This window comes from Ictalurus furcatus, chromosome 14 (genome assembly GCF_023375685.1).
Source record: "Ictalurus furcatus strain D&B chromosome 14, Billie_1.0, whole genome shotgun sequence".
In the NCBI taxonomy this organism is placed as follows: Eukaryota; Metazoa; Chordata; class Actinopteri; order Siluriformes; family Ictaluridae; genus Ictalurus; species Ictalurus furcatus.
Window position 1 is genome coordinate 23,706,341 of NC_071268.1, and position 18,916 is coordinate 23,725,256.

At 43.1% G+C, this 18,916-nt stretch overlaps 1 protein-coding gene across 2 annotated transcripts; it reads left to right on the plus strand.

Moving 5' to 3' along the window:
• Positions 1-313: 313 nt before the first annotated feature.
• dhtkd1 (dehydrogenase E1 and transketolase domain containing 1) lies at positions 314-16,030 on the plus strand. Of its 2 annotated transcripts, none has more exons than XR_008387626.1 (17): positions 314-794; positions 1,086-1,238; positions 1,383-1,594; positions 3,743-3,937; positions 6,112-6,381; positions 9,166-9,337; positions 10,233-10,431; positions 10,507-10,819; positions 11,509-11,593; positions 11,761-11,900; positions 12,080-12,230; positions 13,124-13,230; positions 13,320-13,484; positions 14,026-14,108; positions 14,227-15,018; positions 15,081-15,435; positions 15,547-15,606. XR_008387626.1 is itself a non-coding variant. In XM_053641106.1 (17 exons), the coding sequence occupies exons 1-17, from the start codon at positions 602-604 to the stop codon at positions 15,646-15,648; spliced, it is 2,796 nt and encodes a 931-aa protein (XP_053497081.1). In that variant the 5' UTR covers positions 314-601; the 3' UTR covers positions 15,649-16,030. The 2 variants fall into 2 exon arrangements, 1 of the variants encoding a protein (XP_053497081.1); XM_053641106.1 differs by having other exon boundaries at positions 14,227-14,396; positions 15,350-15,435; positions 15,547-16,030.
• Positions 16,031-18,916: the final 2,886 nt, after the last annotated feature.

The following is an 18,916-nucleotide window of genomic DNA, read 5'->3' on the forward strand; positions in this document are numbered from 1 at the left end:
GCTGAACAAAACAAAACAAAACAAAAAACAACAGAAACCATGACATCCGAAAGTCTAATGGTTTCCACTACAAATACCATTACAAACCATCAGCTAACCATTATTGATCCTTAATGGTATCCACTAGACTATAACATGCCACCAGTAGAAGGCAACAAATTACCAGTAGAGACCCACAGGGATCATTAAATGTATTGGTTTCCATTAAAACCAATAGAATTCCCATTATAGCCATTGAAATAAATTCTATGAGGGTTTCTATTGTTTGTTGTTGTTGTTGTTTTTCAGCAGGGATGGTACTGTAAGGGGCCCACATAATTTTGTCCGTATAGTGTATCTTTTACCCGAGGCCTAATTAGTCAAATGTCACCCCAATACCTTGCTATACCATTGCTTGCTTCCGACATGAATGGACCATTGGTTAATCAGGTGATTCCGTGATCCAATCAGCAACGATTTACCAAATTTGCCCTCTTCATGCAGCCAATAGGAGTCGAGGAATCTGTCACCGCCCCTCGTTCATGCCTATGGCCGCTTCCTATAGCGTGTACAGACTTTAATCGGCTCAGTATCGCGTTGTTTTGAAGGACTCCATGTCAAAATGTCTGCCGGTGTTATGCTAAAGAGTTTACATAAGGTTAGTAGATATTCGTTGGTGGTGTCGAGGGCGCCGTTAGTAGCTTCCTACCACACAGAGAGAGGAGTTTTTGGATACAGACCGCGGAGAGGAAACTCGGAGGAACCGGACGCAGAGCTGCACGCGCTGCTGAACACACACTCCTGTCTCAATCAAGGTCAGGTGGCTTACTCTTTACTTATTTACACACTGACATCAAACAATGCGAGATGCAAACGAGCATTAATCATATTAGATCATATTAGGCACATTATCTTATTTAGCTGCTGTTTACTGTGCATGCATTTTATTATTATTATTATTATTATTAATATGCTGTGTATTATGACATAAGTGTCAGTGCGTGATGTAATCACGTGCTTCTCGAAAATAATTATGGCATTTCTGACTTTACAGCTTGTTTATTTTACAGTTAATGTTAGTTTGTGCACTTGCTTTGTGTGAACAGACCATGGCCTGGCTCGGTTGGTGGAGGCCTATCGCACACATGGGCACAAAGCTGCTAAAATTAACCCTTTAATGCCCAATGCACCTCTTCTGGACAAAGTACCAGAGATCAGCATCCTCAATGGCAGCCTCCCAGGAACCCTTAGGACATCTGGTACGCACCGTTTTGTCGTTCACTTATTTGTTTGTGCTGATCGTGTCATGTAAAGCTCGAGGTCGCAAAATATTCCTGTTAACCGTAGCTTGGTGTTGCGCTCTTGCGTCATTGTGTGCCTCGGGTTTATGGTTCGTCCTGCAGGTTTGAGGCACTTTGGGAAAGTGGAGGCCAGGATGGAGGAGGTGGTTGCGTACTTGGAGGACACCTATTGCGGGAGGGTCTCTGTGGAGACCAGTCAGCTACAGAGTCTGGAGGAGAGCGTGTGGCTCACGGATCGCTTTGAGGAGCTCAAGAAGGAGAGCTTCACTGCTGAAGAGAGGAGGCAGCTGGCGAAACTCATGCTGGAATCACAGGTAGACATGCCAGTACGGCGCGTAGTCTTGTAAAGCCAAGATGAAATGATCTGATTTGTAGACGCAATTCATGCAACCTATAATTGGTGTATTTTATTAGAACAAGGGATTTGTTCACGGAAAAAACAATCCATCCATCCATCCATTTTCCATACCACTTATACTGGAGACAGAGCTTGGAGCCTATCCAAGGAACTTGGGCACAAGCTGGGGGACACCCTGAATGGCGTGGCAACCCATCGCAGGGCACAATCGCACACATTCACACACAACGGACAATTTGGAAATTCAATGCATGTCTTTGGACTGGGAGGAGGAAACCTCCTGAACCGAAGCACGAGGAGGACATGCAAACTTCATGCACACATTGTGGAGGTAGAATTTGAACCCCCCCAACCTTGGACATGCGAGGCAGACATGCTAAACCACTAAGCCGCTGTGCCTGCCGTAAAAAAAAAAAAAAAATCTATATGTTAATAAATGTATTATAAATGTAATTTTGGCTGCTTCAGTCGCTCCTCCGCAATTCATAATGAAATATGGACCCTTTATGCTATCGAAGCCTCTACTATAAAACTTTTCTTACTAATGTTCCATCAACTCATTCGTATACCGATTAGTTTGTGTTAGCGTTTAACATATCGCTCGTTTTTTACTTGCTAGATATACTGCTAATGATAGCACTAGTGTTAGTGTAGTATTGTTTAGCTCTATAATTATAGCTCTATTCAGCTTCCCTTTAGACTTATCACAATGTGCTGATCACGGAGGTGACCGCTCGGACAACGTGTTGTATCTCGTTCAACCGATCTAATGCAGGCTTGAAGGGAAGTGTGGAAAGCTTTTGTGGTGAACGCTGTACTCTTCAGTCTCCGTGTTGGTTGGGTAGATGGAAACAGACATTGTGTCAAACGGTACTCAGATTTACGAATGAGTTGTTCCTTTAAACAGTAGTTTGCCAGGTGCAAATTATACTAAAGGCTGAATTCTGTACTCGAAAACATGCTGTATCTGCACTAATAGAGTGTGAATACAGGCTTTCAGACACCTTTGTAGTGAAGCATAGTAAGCTGTTTGGTATTATGTTTCACTGCAGATATCCAGACAGTCTACGCTTGCATTAAGGATGCATGACTTGTGTTTTGACCTCAATGAATAATTTGAGAGTACACAGATGTATCACAATTACAAGGACACACGTGGTTGACTTTCCCCGGTGAAACTGGTGTAATTTGACATACATTGACACAGACATGTATGCCATCTTCAGGTAACCACCTCTTGGTCCTTAGGGGGAGATTTTACTACTCAAAATAAAGTCAATCCTGAGCTGGAGTTACTGTCTGCCTGAAGTTTCAGTGCATGTTCTCCACGTGTCCATGTGAGTTTCCTCTGGGTTCTCCGGTTTTCCTAATACCACGTATTAAACCTGCCAGTAGGTGGATTGGTCACTCGATATCTGTGTGTATGATGCCCTGTGATAGACTGGCATCCCAACCAGAATGTATTCCTGCCTTGAGTCCTGTGTTCCCAGGGTAGCTGATAAGTGTCTCACACACATTGGTCACACACAACACGTCCTGTCTGTACCCCAACCCCTAAAATGAATTGAATGACTAAGGACTAGTCGAAATCAATGCTGGACATACTTTTATATTTTATAGGTGTATTACTAAAGGCAATTTAGCATGTGTAGTAAGTCTGGTATTGGGATATAAATAAAAGATAACATGCCAGGGCTTGCTGATATCAGCTGGATGCAGCAGTATAGAACACCACAGTGTGAATCAGGGTTCTTCTTATCTTGCTTATATCATGGCTGTTTGCCAAAATGGAGGCCTTGTGCATGTTTTGTTCATGAGCCTAACAGATCTGTTATGACACCTGCCAGCCAATCAGAAACGAGCATTGGCCATGTAATCAGTGGCCATGGAACCGTTTATATCGGGGATATTTCTGCATTGTGAGATCCTGCCTGTCTCATATTGGTGCGTTTAGTGTTATTGTAGTCAGAAAGGAAACGCCGGCACTGTTGTTTGATTTGGAAAATCATGTCTCAAAAAGATGGTTAAATATGAGATTGATTATAGCATTGATGTGAAATCAAAAACTGCTACTCTGTCGTTGTTGTTTTTTTTGTCATTATAGGAATTTGACCACTTTCTAGGCACCAAGTTTGCCACAGTGAAGCGGTACGGAGGAGAGGGAGCAGAGAGCATGATGGGATTTTTCTTTGAGCTTTTTCGTTCAGCAGCAAAGGGTGGCGTAAGAGATGTTGTAATGGGAATGCCTCACCGTGGACGCCTTAACTTGCTTACTGGACTTCTGCGTTTCCCACCTGAGGTGAGTAAAAACAGTGGAAGGAAGGGATGTGAATGTTTTAACCGTTCGTTCTATATCTCACTGTCCTTGTCCGTTCATCCACACACGGGATCCGTTGATCTCCATGACAGCAAAAACGTAACGGTGCTAAAACCTTAGTAAAAGTACTGCCTCGTGGATGTATAAATCGTGAATGTTTTTACATTTAAATGGGAACAGCGAGGACTTTTGTTTGAATGCTCTGTCGGTTTCTTTCCTGGCACGAGTTACAGAATGTTTTACATAATGGTAATGATGGAGACCAGAAAAGCTGTAGAACATCCTGGGTGTATCAGGCCCATTTTGTCTAGTTCCAGTGTAGCTACGTAAAAATATACATGCACAGGTAATTCACTGTTCTTTTCCTGAAGTGTAATAAGTGTAATAAGATCCATCAGAGGTATTAAAGAAACTGTTTTAATCCAAGTAAAATGTTGCTCCAGAAATGGTTTTATATGTGAAACAGTACATGCCTGGTAAGCACGGTTGCAGAGCAGTGAAACACCTAGTCCTGTAGAGAAAGTTTGCGACTCGTTGTGAATTCGATGAGTTAGCATGCCGGCATGCACAGCTGGCAAAGTCTGTCAACATGCTCGCCGAACCCAGGAGGAGATTAGAGGCCCATAACAAAACATTATGATGAAAGAGTGATACGCCTTGGTTCAGCTTATCACTATGACTACAAAAACAACAGGAAAGTCTGTTTTAAAAAACGGACCCTATTCCAGCTGGATTAGTTTTACTCGGGGAGATGATATAATAAAGTACAAAACGTCTCTCAACTTATTTCAGCAGGCAGAAGATTGGATGTGTAAAATAAAATGGGGGGCGCGGGGGGGGGGGGGGGTCATTGGCATGTAAAACAACATCTTTTAAGCAGATTTCACAAATTCCTCATTGGTTGGTTGGTCTGAGCCAGCTATATTATCTAACCCTAGCTGTGTTCTTCTGTTTCACACAAGCCAGAAATCGAATTTCTTAATACACTTTTAACAGCAGAAGCAAACAATAGACTGGCAGCAATATATTGTGAAATATGAAGAGAAAGAAAGAACACCTAGGCTACTTGTGGTAATTTGGAGGTATCTTAGTGGATATTTAGAAATGACACAGAACCTGACAGAACGATGGATTTTTTAATTTTGACTCCAGACCAGAAGTCCAGCTCAGCATTTTTTTTTTATTATTTAAAAAAAAAAAAAAAAGCACGTTCCTGAATCTGTTATCAGTTAACGCTCAGAGAACATCATCTTCTTTGTTGTAACTAAATTGTACTGACTTTTCTTGCTAGCGGTTTAGACATTAACGGTTGTGTGTTGAGTTATTTTGAGGGGACGGCAAATTTACACTGTTACACAAGCTGTACACTCACTACTTTACATTGTAGCAAAGTGTCATTTCTACAGTGTTGTCACATGAAAAGATATCATCAAATATTTACAAAAATGTGAGGGGTGTACTCACTTTTATGAGATACTGTAACATCTTTCAGGGCTTTAACAAACTTTCCTGTTGAGGGCTTGTCGGTGTTCTAGTTACTGGCTTGTTTTAAACCCGTGTTTGTCTGTTTTTCCCCGTACACCGATTATTCTGATGAGGTTGATAATGCTGATGCTGTATTGGTGTCATTTGTATAACATTCAGCCTCCAATGGTCTTGAAAGCCTTGAAATAACCAAGGGAAAGGTTTTAGAAACGTATGATTGTGAAACATAGAACATGAACGAATCGCCTGCTCATGTGAGGCCTGATAGCAGGATAGAGCACGTAAAAGCAAGAATTGAAGATGAAGACTATCATATTCTACGTAAGTCAGTAACCAGTCAAAATATAATGTGGGCCAAATATTCAAAGCTGTGTCATTGCCTAGCTATGGTGAGGTTTAATATTTACATTGTTTTTACATGAAAATTTCGTGAAAATATCATACTGCAGGATATGTGTGTGTGTGTGTGTGTGTGTGTGTGTGTGTGTGTGTTTGTATAAGCCCTTTTACACTTTTTTATGCCGTGTTTTCAGAAATCGAATAATGAAGCAGATCACGGCTTTGTGCCCTTTATTGATAAATAATATTCTACTCCTGTGAGTCACTTCCAACACCGGCTCATTTGCATTCTCCACTTTTCTTTCTTTCTTTTCTTTCTTTTTTTACTCTAGTTGATGTTTCGTAAAATGAGAGGTCTCAGCGAATTTCCGGAGAACTCTCCCGCCATTGGAGATGTCCTCTCTCACCTCACCTCTTCTGTGGACCTGGAAATGGGCACTGACCACCCCCTCCACGTGACCATGCTACCCAACCCATCCCATTTGGAGGCCATTAACCCGGTTGCTCAGGGGAAAACGCGTGGCCGACAACAAGTCAAACAGGATGGGGATTATTCTAACGACAGCCAAGCTAGGCCTGGAGACAAAGTCATCTGTTTGCAGGTACCATTGAAGCTTTTGTATAAAGGCTTGTGTCATGGCATCACCTTGCGTTTTTAAAATTTTCGATGAATTTAGCTCAGTTTGTAGCTGCAGGAACAAAAAGGTAACATATTTTCAGAAATGATTCCAAATAGTATGGAATCACCAGATATTATGGATTTTAGATGGACTGATCTCTAAGGCGCTGCTCATAAGATCAAGGGACGTTTCAGCTTGCAACAAAATATGGCTGAACATATAACCGAGCTCCGCACGGTGGCTTGGTGGTTAGCACGTTCGCCTCACACCTCCAGGGTCGGGGGTTCGATTCCCGCCGTGGCCCTGTGTGTGCGGAGTTTGCATGTTCTCCCCGGGTACTCCGGTTTCCTCCCCCAGTCCAAAGACATGCATGGTAGGCTGATTGGCATGTCCAAAGTGTCTGTAGTGTATGAATGGGTGTGAGAGTGTGTGTGTGATTGTGCCCTGTGATGGATTGGCAGGGTGTACCCCGCCTTGTGCCCGATGCGCCCTGGCTCCAGGTTTCCCCGTGACCCTGAAAAGGATAAAGTGGTATAGAAGATGGATGGATGGATGGATGTAACTGAGCTTGTATGTGGAGGAAAACCTGCCTGGATACTAGAGCTGTAACTAATGATTATTTTGATGATCTGTTAGTATTATTAGTATTGTTAGTATTAGTATTGTGTTGTTGTTTTTTTAAATACTATAAAAATATAACAAGTCCTTAACTGGCATGCAGTATTACTGATATTTTTCTGACAGTCTGTTATTGGATGAGAATATCCTCATGTGCTTAGATCGACCAATTCACCCAAAGTAACATATTCCGTAGGGTTTTATTTATTTATTTACTGTTCCTGCACGTCTTTTTGCACCTACAAGGGTGAGTCAAATGAAAAGCTTAAAAGTGCAACATAAATTTGAGAAACAGACTCTACACAGATGTACATGAATCATCAGCAACATCCTGTTTTTGGACCACTAAAGGAGGCACTGGGTGGAAAGACCTTCCTGTTGGATGAAGAAGTACAACAGATGGTGCACACACAGCAGGACGATTTTTTTTTTTTTTTTTTTTTAGTAGAGGAATCTGGACACTTGTTAAGTGCTAGACCACGTGCATTGAACGAAATGGAGCTAATGTAGAAACATGATTCACTTTTGTGACACCTGTTTACAATAAACAATGCAAAATTTGAGAAGGGGGGGAAAAAAAAAGGTTTTCATTCGACTCACTGGAAGAGGGACTTGCCTGTGTTTCCACTGTCCGTCTCTGAAGCACTCAGATGCTTGAATGCATTTTGCTTGCTCGCTCCAAAATGTTAAAGTGTTAGCTCAGTGGTTAAGACGTTGATCTACTGATTACTACCAAGCTGCCTATGTTGGGCCCTTGAGCAAGACCCTTAACCCTCAACTGCTCAGATGTATGAATGAAATGAAATGTAAGTCACTCTGGACAAGGGTGTCTGCTAAATGCCATAAATGTAAATGTATTTGTATTATCAGGGAATCAGCTCTTTTTGGGATCGACGTCCGATACCCTCGATGTGAATCAAAAGCAGGAAGACTTGACACGCAGTGAAAGCTGTAACGTGCTAACCCAGCCCCATGTTTTGGTTGCCCAGAAACCTAATTGACTAAGTTTTAAAAATGGTAGCTAACATAACGTAATAAAATGTGGCAGGCTAGACAGCTGGTTAAGTCCTTAATACACAGACACAAACCATAGTGATTATTCTTTTCTAAGAGGTAGATGTGTATTTTTTTCAAATCCCATTTCCACCCACTCCTAAAGGAATTCTCTCCAATCCCACCTACTTTAGTAGTTAATATTGTTTACATTTGCCCACAATATTTTATGACTAACTTGGGTAGTTCTGTTTGTCTGCTTGTAAACAAATGAATAACGGAAACATCTGTGACTCTGACAAGGATAAAGCCGTTACTCGTTGTGAAAAAATGGCGATTGAATATCTTTAGCCTGGGTGTATGTAAACGTTTGGCCTTGACTATGTAAGCTAAATGGTGTGCAGTGTATGTTTTAGGTCAAATCCCCACTTACTGAATGCGCTGTTTAGAGCTGCAAAAACTAATCGATAATAATCGATTATGAAAATCGTTGTCGACGAATCTCATTATCGATTAGTCGGTCTGCGTGCGGCACGAGGGAGATTTACTCATTACGTTACTTCTGTTCCAGAAACACGCTTCGGAGAGCAAATACTAAAGTCGTGTCCCAAATGACGTACAACACACTTACACTATGCACTATGTACTCTGCCGTCTAGTGTATGAATTTTAGAAAGGTAAGATCATCTCCAAAGGATCACTAGTGGTTTCTTTTACTAACCGGAAGTATAAGCCGCTTCCTAGTCGACGGCGCATGACGTCAAACGCACTTAATGTGACGCCGCTAGCTTTAGCAGATACCCAAAGTCACCGACAATGACTTTCTTCAGTTACTGTTTGTCAACGTTACCTTTTATAAAAAGTAATGCATAAATACTATTATATAATATAAACTTATATATTAGTTTATATTATATAAGTATTTATGCGTTATTGTTTATGGATGCACAAAAAGCACTGAATTAAACTACAGTCCTAAATGAATAATATATATTCTGGTGTGTGTCTGTGTGTATTGGGTCTAATATAACTGGACAAATGGTTGTGTAAAGTTTTAGTCTGAAGTTTGTATTTGTAACACTCAGTTTGTGGATTTTATTTTAAATAAATGAAATTTTGCAGCCCTAATTCTGTTATCTCTTGTTATGTCTTCAGGTTCACGGTGATGCCTCATTCTCAGGGCAAGGAATTGTGCCAGAAACATTCACCCTGTCAAATCTCCCTCACTTCAGAGTTGGTGGAAGCATCCATCTTATTGTGAACAATCAAGTGGGCTATACCACTCCCTCTGAGAGAGCCCGCTCGTCCTTGTACTGCAGTGATATTGGTATGTTTGAGGACCAACTCTATGATGTGTAGTGCAGTCGATTTGAAGAAAAATGTATGTCAGTTGTGAAAGAAGTACAAATTCTTTAGTGAGTACTATGTGGGGAAATAAACAGAAAGCATCTTAGAATCGACTTGGGTTAAAGAAATAAGCAGCAATAAGTAAACCGATTCATGTCAAATGTGCTAGTATGTAAGAGCCGGGTATGAATTTACACATGAAATATATCTGGATTGGCTTTTGTGTAGCTTTAGTTTCGTTTATATGATTATGATTATGATTATTTGTGTTTAGTAACTCCTAAAATTAAAAGGTGTAACTTGCAGGGTAGTGAATGTACTGAATGTAGTAGTCAAGCATAGGATTGAATCTCAGCCATCGGTAAAGGAGTGAAAGTGTTAAAAAACAACAACAACAAAGCACTTTATTACACTAATAATAGAATACATTTAATACACTCTTTCGGATGAGACGTTAAACCGAGGTCCTGACTCTCTGTGGTTATTAAAATTCCCCCATTTGCCCTTATCTATCACGGCCCCCTAATAATCACCATTCTTTAATTGGCTCCATCACTCTCCTCTCCTCTCCACCAATAGCTGGTGTGTGGTGGGTGTTCTGGCGCACTATGGCTGGCTGTGTGTATCATCCAGGTGGATGCTACACACCAGTGGTGGTTGAGGAGATTCCCTCCCCATACAATGTAAAAGCGCTTTGAGTGCCTAGAAAAGAGCTATATAAAGCTAAGGAATTATTATTATTATTATTATTATTATTATTATTGTTATTATTAGGATTTGGCTTTGCTTGTACTCTACTGTACCACACACTCGTGAGACATGGATTTACACACTGATGACTGCATGCTATAAGCCTGCTTTGGTGTTTCTTTCAGGTAAAATGGTGGGTTGTGCTGTGATCCATGTAAACGGCGATGATGCTGAAGACGTTCTCAGAGCCACACGGTTATCTGTGGAGTATCAAAGACGCTTCAGGAAAGACGTTATAGTGGACCTGCTGTGTTACCGGCAGTGGGGTCACAACGAGCTGGACGAGCCATTTTTCACAAACCCTGCCATGTACAAAATCATCCGGTGAGCTTCTCACTCTGTCCTGACTTCAGTTATTTGGGCCACGAATACATTATAATGATCTCCTTCATTTGGTAGCTCAAGGAAGAGCGTCCCTGATTCCTACGCTGACCAGCTGATCTCCGAGGGATTGATGACTGAGGAAGAACGCAGTCAGATTAAAACAGCCTACCACTCCTTGCTCAGTGATCGTCTGGCCAACATGACCTTCTATAGCCCCCCACCCACCAACCTGCAGGGCCGCTGGGGAGATCTGATGGAGCCACAGAACAGAGTTTCAGCCTGGGACACTGGCGTGGCTGTTCCGTTGCTTCAGTATGTCGGAGCAAAGTCAGTGGAGATCCCTGAGGAGGTCCAGGTGCACAGTCACCTTGTGAAGACGCATGTAAAGGTAGAGGTTTTATAGCTCTTCTAACATTTCCTTCTGTGTGTCATACATTTTTGTTTTTCCAATTTCTTTAGGCCATTTTTGCCACATTTGATACACGTCCATAAAGAAATCTATACATATTACCATTTGAATCTATTACATTGGTTTAAACTCTTCAAACTTGTGCGCAATCGCTTATTATTTTATTGTGTTTTATTGTATTTGGGCATATGATCATGTCTATTGCATTGAACATTGTAAATAGTTTTGAAAGAAAATGCAAATCACATGAAGGAAGTTGCAGAAAGGAATGACATTTTAGCTTCAAGCCCAAATCATTTAAAATATGTGTGGTGGTCCGGGGGAAAATAAACCATCAGGTGGTTCTGCGGCCTTGGCCAACTCCGGAGGTGCTAGCCGCTAAGCTACTGCATCCCACCAGGACCTTCACAATAAAGGCTATATGAAAAACTCCCCAGTACTTCTTATTAATTATCTGTTGTTTATCTGATCTGCAAATTTATTAAGAGATGTTACAAAACAGCAATTATTTGCATACATGACAGTGTCCTTTTATTATACTCTGTTATTATTATATAATAATAGGAAAGATAAGGATTTAATCTATATTTGTTTGAAAACTACATTTGTTTGTGTCTCTGGTGTTTGGTGGCAATTGATTGAATCTGCTTTTTCGTTGAACTTCACAGTCGAGACTGCAGAAACTTGAAGCGGGAACTGCACTGGACTGGTCCACTGCTGAGGCGCTGGCGTTCGGCACACTTCTCTGTCAGGGTAAGCAGTCTCCATCAGTAAATGAGGCTTTCAAACTGCGCATACTCTTGTGAAGGTTTAAGCCTTCCATTTGTTTTCCTTCATTTTTGATCTGATTTTACAGGATGTTTGTGATACAAACGTTTTTTTTGTTTTGTTTTGTTTTTTTCCTGCTTGCTTTAATGCAGGTTTCGACGTGCGGATAAGCGGCCAGGATGTTGGCCGTGGTACATTTAGTCAGCGTCATGCCATGGTTGTGTGCCAGGAGTCCAATGACATGTATATCCCTCTCAATCACATTGACCCTCAACAAAAAGGCTATCTGGAGGTCAGATTAGCACAGTCTGATAAAACAACCCTGATTGTGATTTAAATGATCGAGTAGCCTTTTACCCCGGTTTATCCTTTCGTCACTTTACAATGAATAACGGTGAATTATTTGAATTTTCAGTACCGCGTCAGTGGTGTGGACATTGTGTATGAGTTGTACGTGTGTTTTTGTTTCAGGTGTGTAACAGTGCACTGTCTGAAGAGGCGGTGTTAGGTTTTGAGTACGGGATGAGTATTGAACAGCCAAAACTGCTGCCAATATGGGAAGCTCAGTTCGGGGATTTCTTCAATGGAGCGCAAATCATCTTTGACACCTTTATCTCTGGAGGTAATAATAATAATAATGAAAATAATTTCAACATCTCGGTAATTATTATTGTAACTGTGCTGAAGCCTGGGAAAACCAGTCGGATGTCACCATGGTTGTATTCTGGAAAACAGATGGACGAAAAATTTGGCCAAAATTGTTTTTTTGGGTTTTTTTTTTTGTGTGCCTATAAACATACTTGGACACACTGTCAGTCTGTACGGGATTTTTTTTAGTGCTAGTCTTTCGCAGTGATGTTTGTTGGTAAATGGGACCTTTTAGCTGTACTCGTATTCGAAGCATGTGAATCGGTTGAATGCGTGTCGTGATGTCGTCACGTGACTCGTCTTGGCCCAAACCTGCGGAAAATCTGCGGTCACTTTGAAAAATCGCGAGCTCCTCCGAACATCACGGAGTTTTTCTCGATTTCCGTGTTAATTTCTGCGATCGTAGAGGGACTGCAATATATGCCGTAATATTTAGGAAGCCATAAATATATTCCACCAAAAACCTGCTAGCTATCTGTGATTATCCATGTAGCTATTCCTGTTGGATCGCCACATGCCGTAGCAAAACAGAACTTGGATGAATCGATTCTGTTTCTAATTAGATACTGGCCGTCACAAAATGTCTGTGATGCTCCTGCACTGCATTCGGAATGAAATCTTTAAATACACTTTCTTCCTTTTCACTTTTGGGAGCTTGCTTGTGCAAAAGAGCAAAATGTTTCAGTTTGTCCAAGCCTGTAGTTTACAGAGCTGCTGTGTATGTATATGTGTTTTCCCAGGCCCACACACAATTCTACTGAAGTGCATAACTACTACTTCTTCAGCAATTAAAGACTAGTGATTTCCTGCCAAGGTTTTCGCATTTCAGTATATCCTATTGTAAAAAAGTGATTTTTCTTCTTCTAGGTGAGGCAAAGTGGTTGCTGCAGAGCGGCATGGTCATCCTGCTTCCACACGGCTACGACGGAGCCGGACCCGAGCACTCGTCCTGCCGCATCGAGCGTTTCTTACAAGTGAGCGGTCTATTACACGGAATTCTGTTCAAGTACAAGTCCTGCTTTATTGATCGTTATTATTAAGCCCCTTTTTCTTCCCCTAACAGCTCTGTGACAGTAAGGAGGAAGGCATCGACGGTGACGTAGTCAATATGGCCATGGTGAATCCGACAACTCCGGCTCAGTACTTCCACCTGCTGAGGAGACAAATGATCCGAAACTTCCGCAAACCACTCATTGTGGCCTCACCCAAAACTCTGTTGCGTTTTTCTGTGAGTTCTCCAACATGATGCATGTTGAGCACACTGTTTTATTTTTAGTCTGTTTATTTTCACTGGTGGCTCAGTTTATGCCAGCATATTAGACACTTTATGGAAGACTAAACATTTTTACTGCTACCCTACTAATAGTTTATAGTTTACCAGCCCATAAAAACGCTTGATTTTGTACTCATGTTCGACTCGCGTGAATCTTAGGGGGCTTTGGCTGAATGCACGTTGTGATGACGTCACATGACCCAAATCGGCGGAAAATCTGCCATAAGCTCCTCCGTATTTTGCAGCGTTTCCTTGATTTTGCATACATTTCTACAATCGCAAAATCCTGGAGAGACTGGTTTACAGCCTATGTTCTGTGTTATTGTCCTGCACTCATCTCACACTGTTGTTTATTTGCACTCTATGAAGTCTTGCGTATTATGTGTTGCACCCTGGTCCCGGAGAAACGACATTTCGTTCCAGTGTATATGAGCTGTAAAGAGGAATGACAATAAAAACACACTTGACTTGATTGTGTTATTCTGTGTAACACTAGGGGGCAGTGTCGAGCTTGGAGGAAATGGGACCTGGAACTTCTTTCAAGCCTGTAATAGGCGACACCTCTGTAAATCCTGAGAGGTAAGCCGTGCAGTGAAGAAGCGCATTTTGTTGATGTTCAACTCTAATGCTGAATAATAATCATATCTGTCTGTAATCCTGTAATAATCTCGACATTTTCTCTGATGTGTGGCACTAGTGTGCAGAGAGTGCTGCTTTGCTCAGGCAAGCACTATTATGCACTGCTAAAACAAAGAGAGACCCTGCCTGAGGCATGTAAGAACACGGCACTGATCAGAGTAGAGGAGCTTTGCCCTTTCCCCACAGACGCCTTACAGCAGGAGCTCCACAGATACAGCAATGCCAAAGGTGAGGTCTTGCTATGATATCAATAGAACAATGAGAGGATTTACATATTGTATTCCATTATGCTGTTATATAAAAAAAAAAAGGCTTTTCCTTAAGTTTCCCTCAAACACAGGTCTTTGTGTTTGCTTTTTTGTAAGTAATATGTTAATTTCTATGATAAACAACAGTATCCATGACACATATGATGGCGACGTACCAATGTGTTACTGCATGATGGAGTGTTTGAGCCAGTGTTTGATATATTTTACGACATGATGGTGTGTGTTACTGGCTGATATAACACAGATCGTACATGAACACAAATTGTCTTGACCTGTGACGTTTCACCTTAATTGCATTACTTGCTGTTATAATAACCTCCACTCTTCTGGGAAGGCTAGATTTTGGAGCGTGGCTGTGGGGATCTGTGTTCGTTCAACTACAGGAGTATTAATGAGGTCAGGCTGATGTCAGGTGAGGAGGTCTGGGGTGCAGTCAATGTTCCAGTTCATCCCAAAAAGTGGTCAGTGGGGTTGATGTCAGAGCTCTGTGTAGGGCACTCAAGTTCTTCCAGTCCATCCTTGGCAAACCATGTCTTCATGGAGCTCGCTTTGTGCACAGGGGCGTCGTCATGCTGGAACAGGTTTGTTCCAGCGAACAAAACAGGTTTGTTCCAGCGAAACAAAACCTGCTGGAACAAAACAGGTTTGTTCCAGCGAAGGGAAACTGTAATGCTACAGCATACAGAGACATTCTAGACACTTGTCTCCTTCCAAGTTTGTGGCAACAGTTTGGAGAAGGAACGCACATATGGGTTTGATGCTCAGGTGTCCACAAACTTTTGGCCATATAGTGTACCAGCTGAAAAAGTGTGATTGGCATTATCTGTAATACATAGTATATGGATTTGTGCTTGTGCAGTAACTCGATCATTTCTAATCCACTTTTAAAGCTTATCACAATTTTCTACTTAGAGTTTATCTGGAGCCAAGAAGAGCCACAGAACATGGGATGCTGGTTTTTTGTGTCTCCTCGTTTTGAAAAACAGCTTGCCTGTAAGGTGAGGATACGCAATTTTTTTCTCTTTTGGTTATTCCACTTGTGTCGTCTTTTGGACTATATTCAGGACAGTTCTAAGTAATGGGCTGTTTTGTTTGTTTTCTCTTCCTAGCTGCGATTGGTCAGTAGGCCTCCTCTGGCTGCCCCTGCTGTGGGCATCAGTACTCTTCACCATCAGCAGCACGAGGCCATTCTTACGGCCTCCTTCTCCTGATACACATAAAAGACTAACCTGACTCTGCCCAGTGCAGCACCTGGTGTACGGTACAGCTGCCACAGAGCACCTCTCCCAAGCAGCATCTGTGCCACATTTTTATTCTCTGCTAATTTTCTGTTATCATTTTTCAGTCAACATTCTTTTAATGAGTTTTCATTTATATTTTAAGGATATTAAGATGATAATCAGATCTACAGTAAAAAGTCAATGAAGGCTGTAACGTATGCTTTACTGTGTAAAAGTCGTTTCTTGAATACTGGAAAATGATGTAGAGCAAAAGGGGAATTTTTAGATATAGTGTTAAGAGGATGACTTCTTGTAGTTTACATACCAAGAATGTGAAATGTTTATAATAAATGTAGAATCATTACATCTTACACACACGCGCACAGTACTGTGTGAAAGGCACATGCAAAAAAATTTAAGAAAAATACTACATTCATCCATCCATTTTCTACACCTTTTGTCCTGGTGAGGGTGGCGGTGGCAGCATACTAAGCAGGGCAGACCAGACCTCCCTTTCCCCAGCGACAGATTCCACCTCCTCCTAGGGGATTCCCAGGCGTTCCCAGCCCAGCCGGGAGATATAATCCTTCCAGTGTGTCCTGGGTTGGCCTCGGGGTCTCCGCTCAGTGGGGTGTGCACGGTAGAGTTGTACAGGCAGCCTCTTGGGTGGCATCCTTACTTGATGCCCGAACCACCTCAACTGGCTCCTCTTGATCCGGAGAAGCAGCGACTCTTCTCCGAGGTTTTCCTGGATTACTGAACTCCTCACCTTATCCCTAAAGGTGAGTCCGGCAACCCTGCGGAGAAGCCTCATTTCTGTCGCTTGCACTTGTTATCCTGTCCTTTTGGTCATTACCCAACATTCATGACCATAGGTGAGGATGGGGAGATAGACTGACGTGTAAACCGTGAGTTTTGTCTGAGGGCACAGCTCCCGCTTAACCACCACGGACAGACACAGTGCCCGCGAATCTCATGCTCCCCTTTTCCATCACTCATGAACAATACCCCGAGATACGTAAATCCCTTCACTAAAGGCAGCTGCTCCCCCTCTAACCTCTTTTCCGAGAGAGAACCATAGTCACAGACTGATTACTGATTCTCATCCCAGCCGCTTCAAACTCGGCAGCGAAATGCTCGAGTGTGTGTTGGAGATCACAGTCGTATGGGGCAAGAAGCACAACATCACCTGCATACAGCAGTGATGCCACCTCCAAACCCCCAAAGTGCATACTCTCTCTACCTTGACTGCGCCATGATATCCTGTCCATGAAAATCACAAACAGGAGTGAGGACAAGACACCCTTGGTGGAGTCCAACACCCATGTTGAACGTCTCAACTTAACACAGAGAATACAGACACAGCTCTCGCTTTGGGATTAAAAGGACTGGATGGCACGCATAAGCGGCCCCGGTACCCCATACTCTTTCAACAACTCCCACAAGACCCGTGGAACACAGCCATATGCCTTCTACAAGGCCACAAAACACATGTAGATTGGATTAGCATACTCCCATGCCCCCTCAAATATCTGTAAAAGGACAATTAGCAAGGCCATTGTTCCACGGCCTGGACGGAATCCACATTGTTCCTCCTGAATCCAAAGTTCAACTATAGGAAGAATTCTCATCTCCAGCACTCTGGCATAGGCTTTACCAGGGAGACTGAGAAGTGTGATACCTCTGTAGTTGGAATACACCCTCTGGTCCCCTTTCTTGAAGATGGGGACAACCACCCCAGTTTGCCAATCCAGTGGAACTGAACCCACCTTCCACGCAACACTGAAGAGGTGCGTCAGCCACTTCACCCCAACATTGGCCAGCGCTTTCAACATCTCCAGACGCAAATCGTCTACCCCTGCAGCTTTACCGCCGTGGAGGCCCTTGACTACAGCACCAACCTCAGCTACAACGATGGAGCCGATCTTGCCAGAGCTATCCAGCACTGTTGGAGGGTGTGTCCAACAGGTTGAGGAGTTCCTCAAAGTGTTCCTTCCACCTCTCAAAGATCTCCTCATTAGTGGACAGTGTTTCCCCACTTTTGCTGAGAACATCTTGGGTGCCGTCCTGCTGTCCCCTCCTAAGGTGACGAATGGGTTGCCATAGCAACTTTGAATCCATCCAATAATAATTCTCCATGGCCTCTCCAAACTCCTCCCATATTCAAGCTTTCACTCTGGTGACCTCCCCTGCTGCAGCCCTCTTGGCCATCCTGTACCTCTCAATCGACTCCGGAGACCTATGCCCAAGCATTGTTTGGAAGGCCTCCTTTTTCTACTTGGCCGCTTCCCTCACCGCCGGTATCCACCAGTGGGTCCTGGGGTTGCCACCTTGACAGGCACCAGCCACTTTCATGCCACATCTTGTTGAGGCCGCCTCCACAGTTGAGGTCTTGAATAAGGTCTATTCAGACTCAATGTCCTTGGCCTCAGTTGGGTTACAGCATCGTCAGCTAGACATTCCCAGCAACCCTTGCTGCTCATTTGTGTCTCCCGGATCTATCTGGTCGGCGTCCTGTTCGTTGGATCCAACTTGCCACCAAATATAAAGTCAATTATTGACCTTCGGTGCAAGGTGCTCTGGTACCAAGTACACTTATGAGTATCCTTGGGCTTGAACATGGTGTTTGTTATGGACTAGCACAGAAGTCCAATAACAACTCACCGCTCAGCTTGAGATTGGAGAGGCCGTTCCTCCCAATCACCCCTTCCCCCTCCAAGTATCTCCATCGTTCCCTACGTGTGCGTTGAAGTCTCCTAGTAAGACTACAGAGTCGGTAGGCCACACCCCATCGAGCACCATACCTACCTTCTCCAAGAAGGCCGGATACTCTGAGCTGCTGTTTGGCGCATATGCATAGACAGCAGTCAAAGACACGAAGCCTCATCGAGGCAACCCTCTCGTCTACAGGGACAAACTCCAACTGTGCGGCACCCAGCCCGGGACTTGTGAGTATCCCCACACCTGCCTGGGGCCGCTCACATAGGTCCACTCCGAAGTAGGAGAGAGACCACCCCCGATCAAGAAGTTTGGTTCCAGAGCCAATGCTATGCATGGAGGTGAGACCAAAGATATCTAGTCGGTACCTTTCCACCTCCTCCACAAGCTCCGGCTCTTATCCCACCAGTGACATGACATTCCATGTCCCACAAGCCAGTCTCCATTGCCAAGGTCCAGTCCGTCTATGTCCATCCCTACTGCTGCCAATCTGGCATCGCAACAAACCCCCACCCATCCCCTTGCGGGTGGTGGGACCACA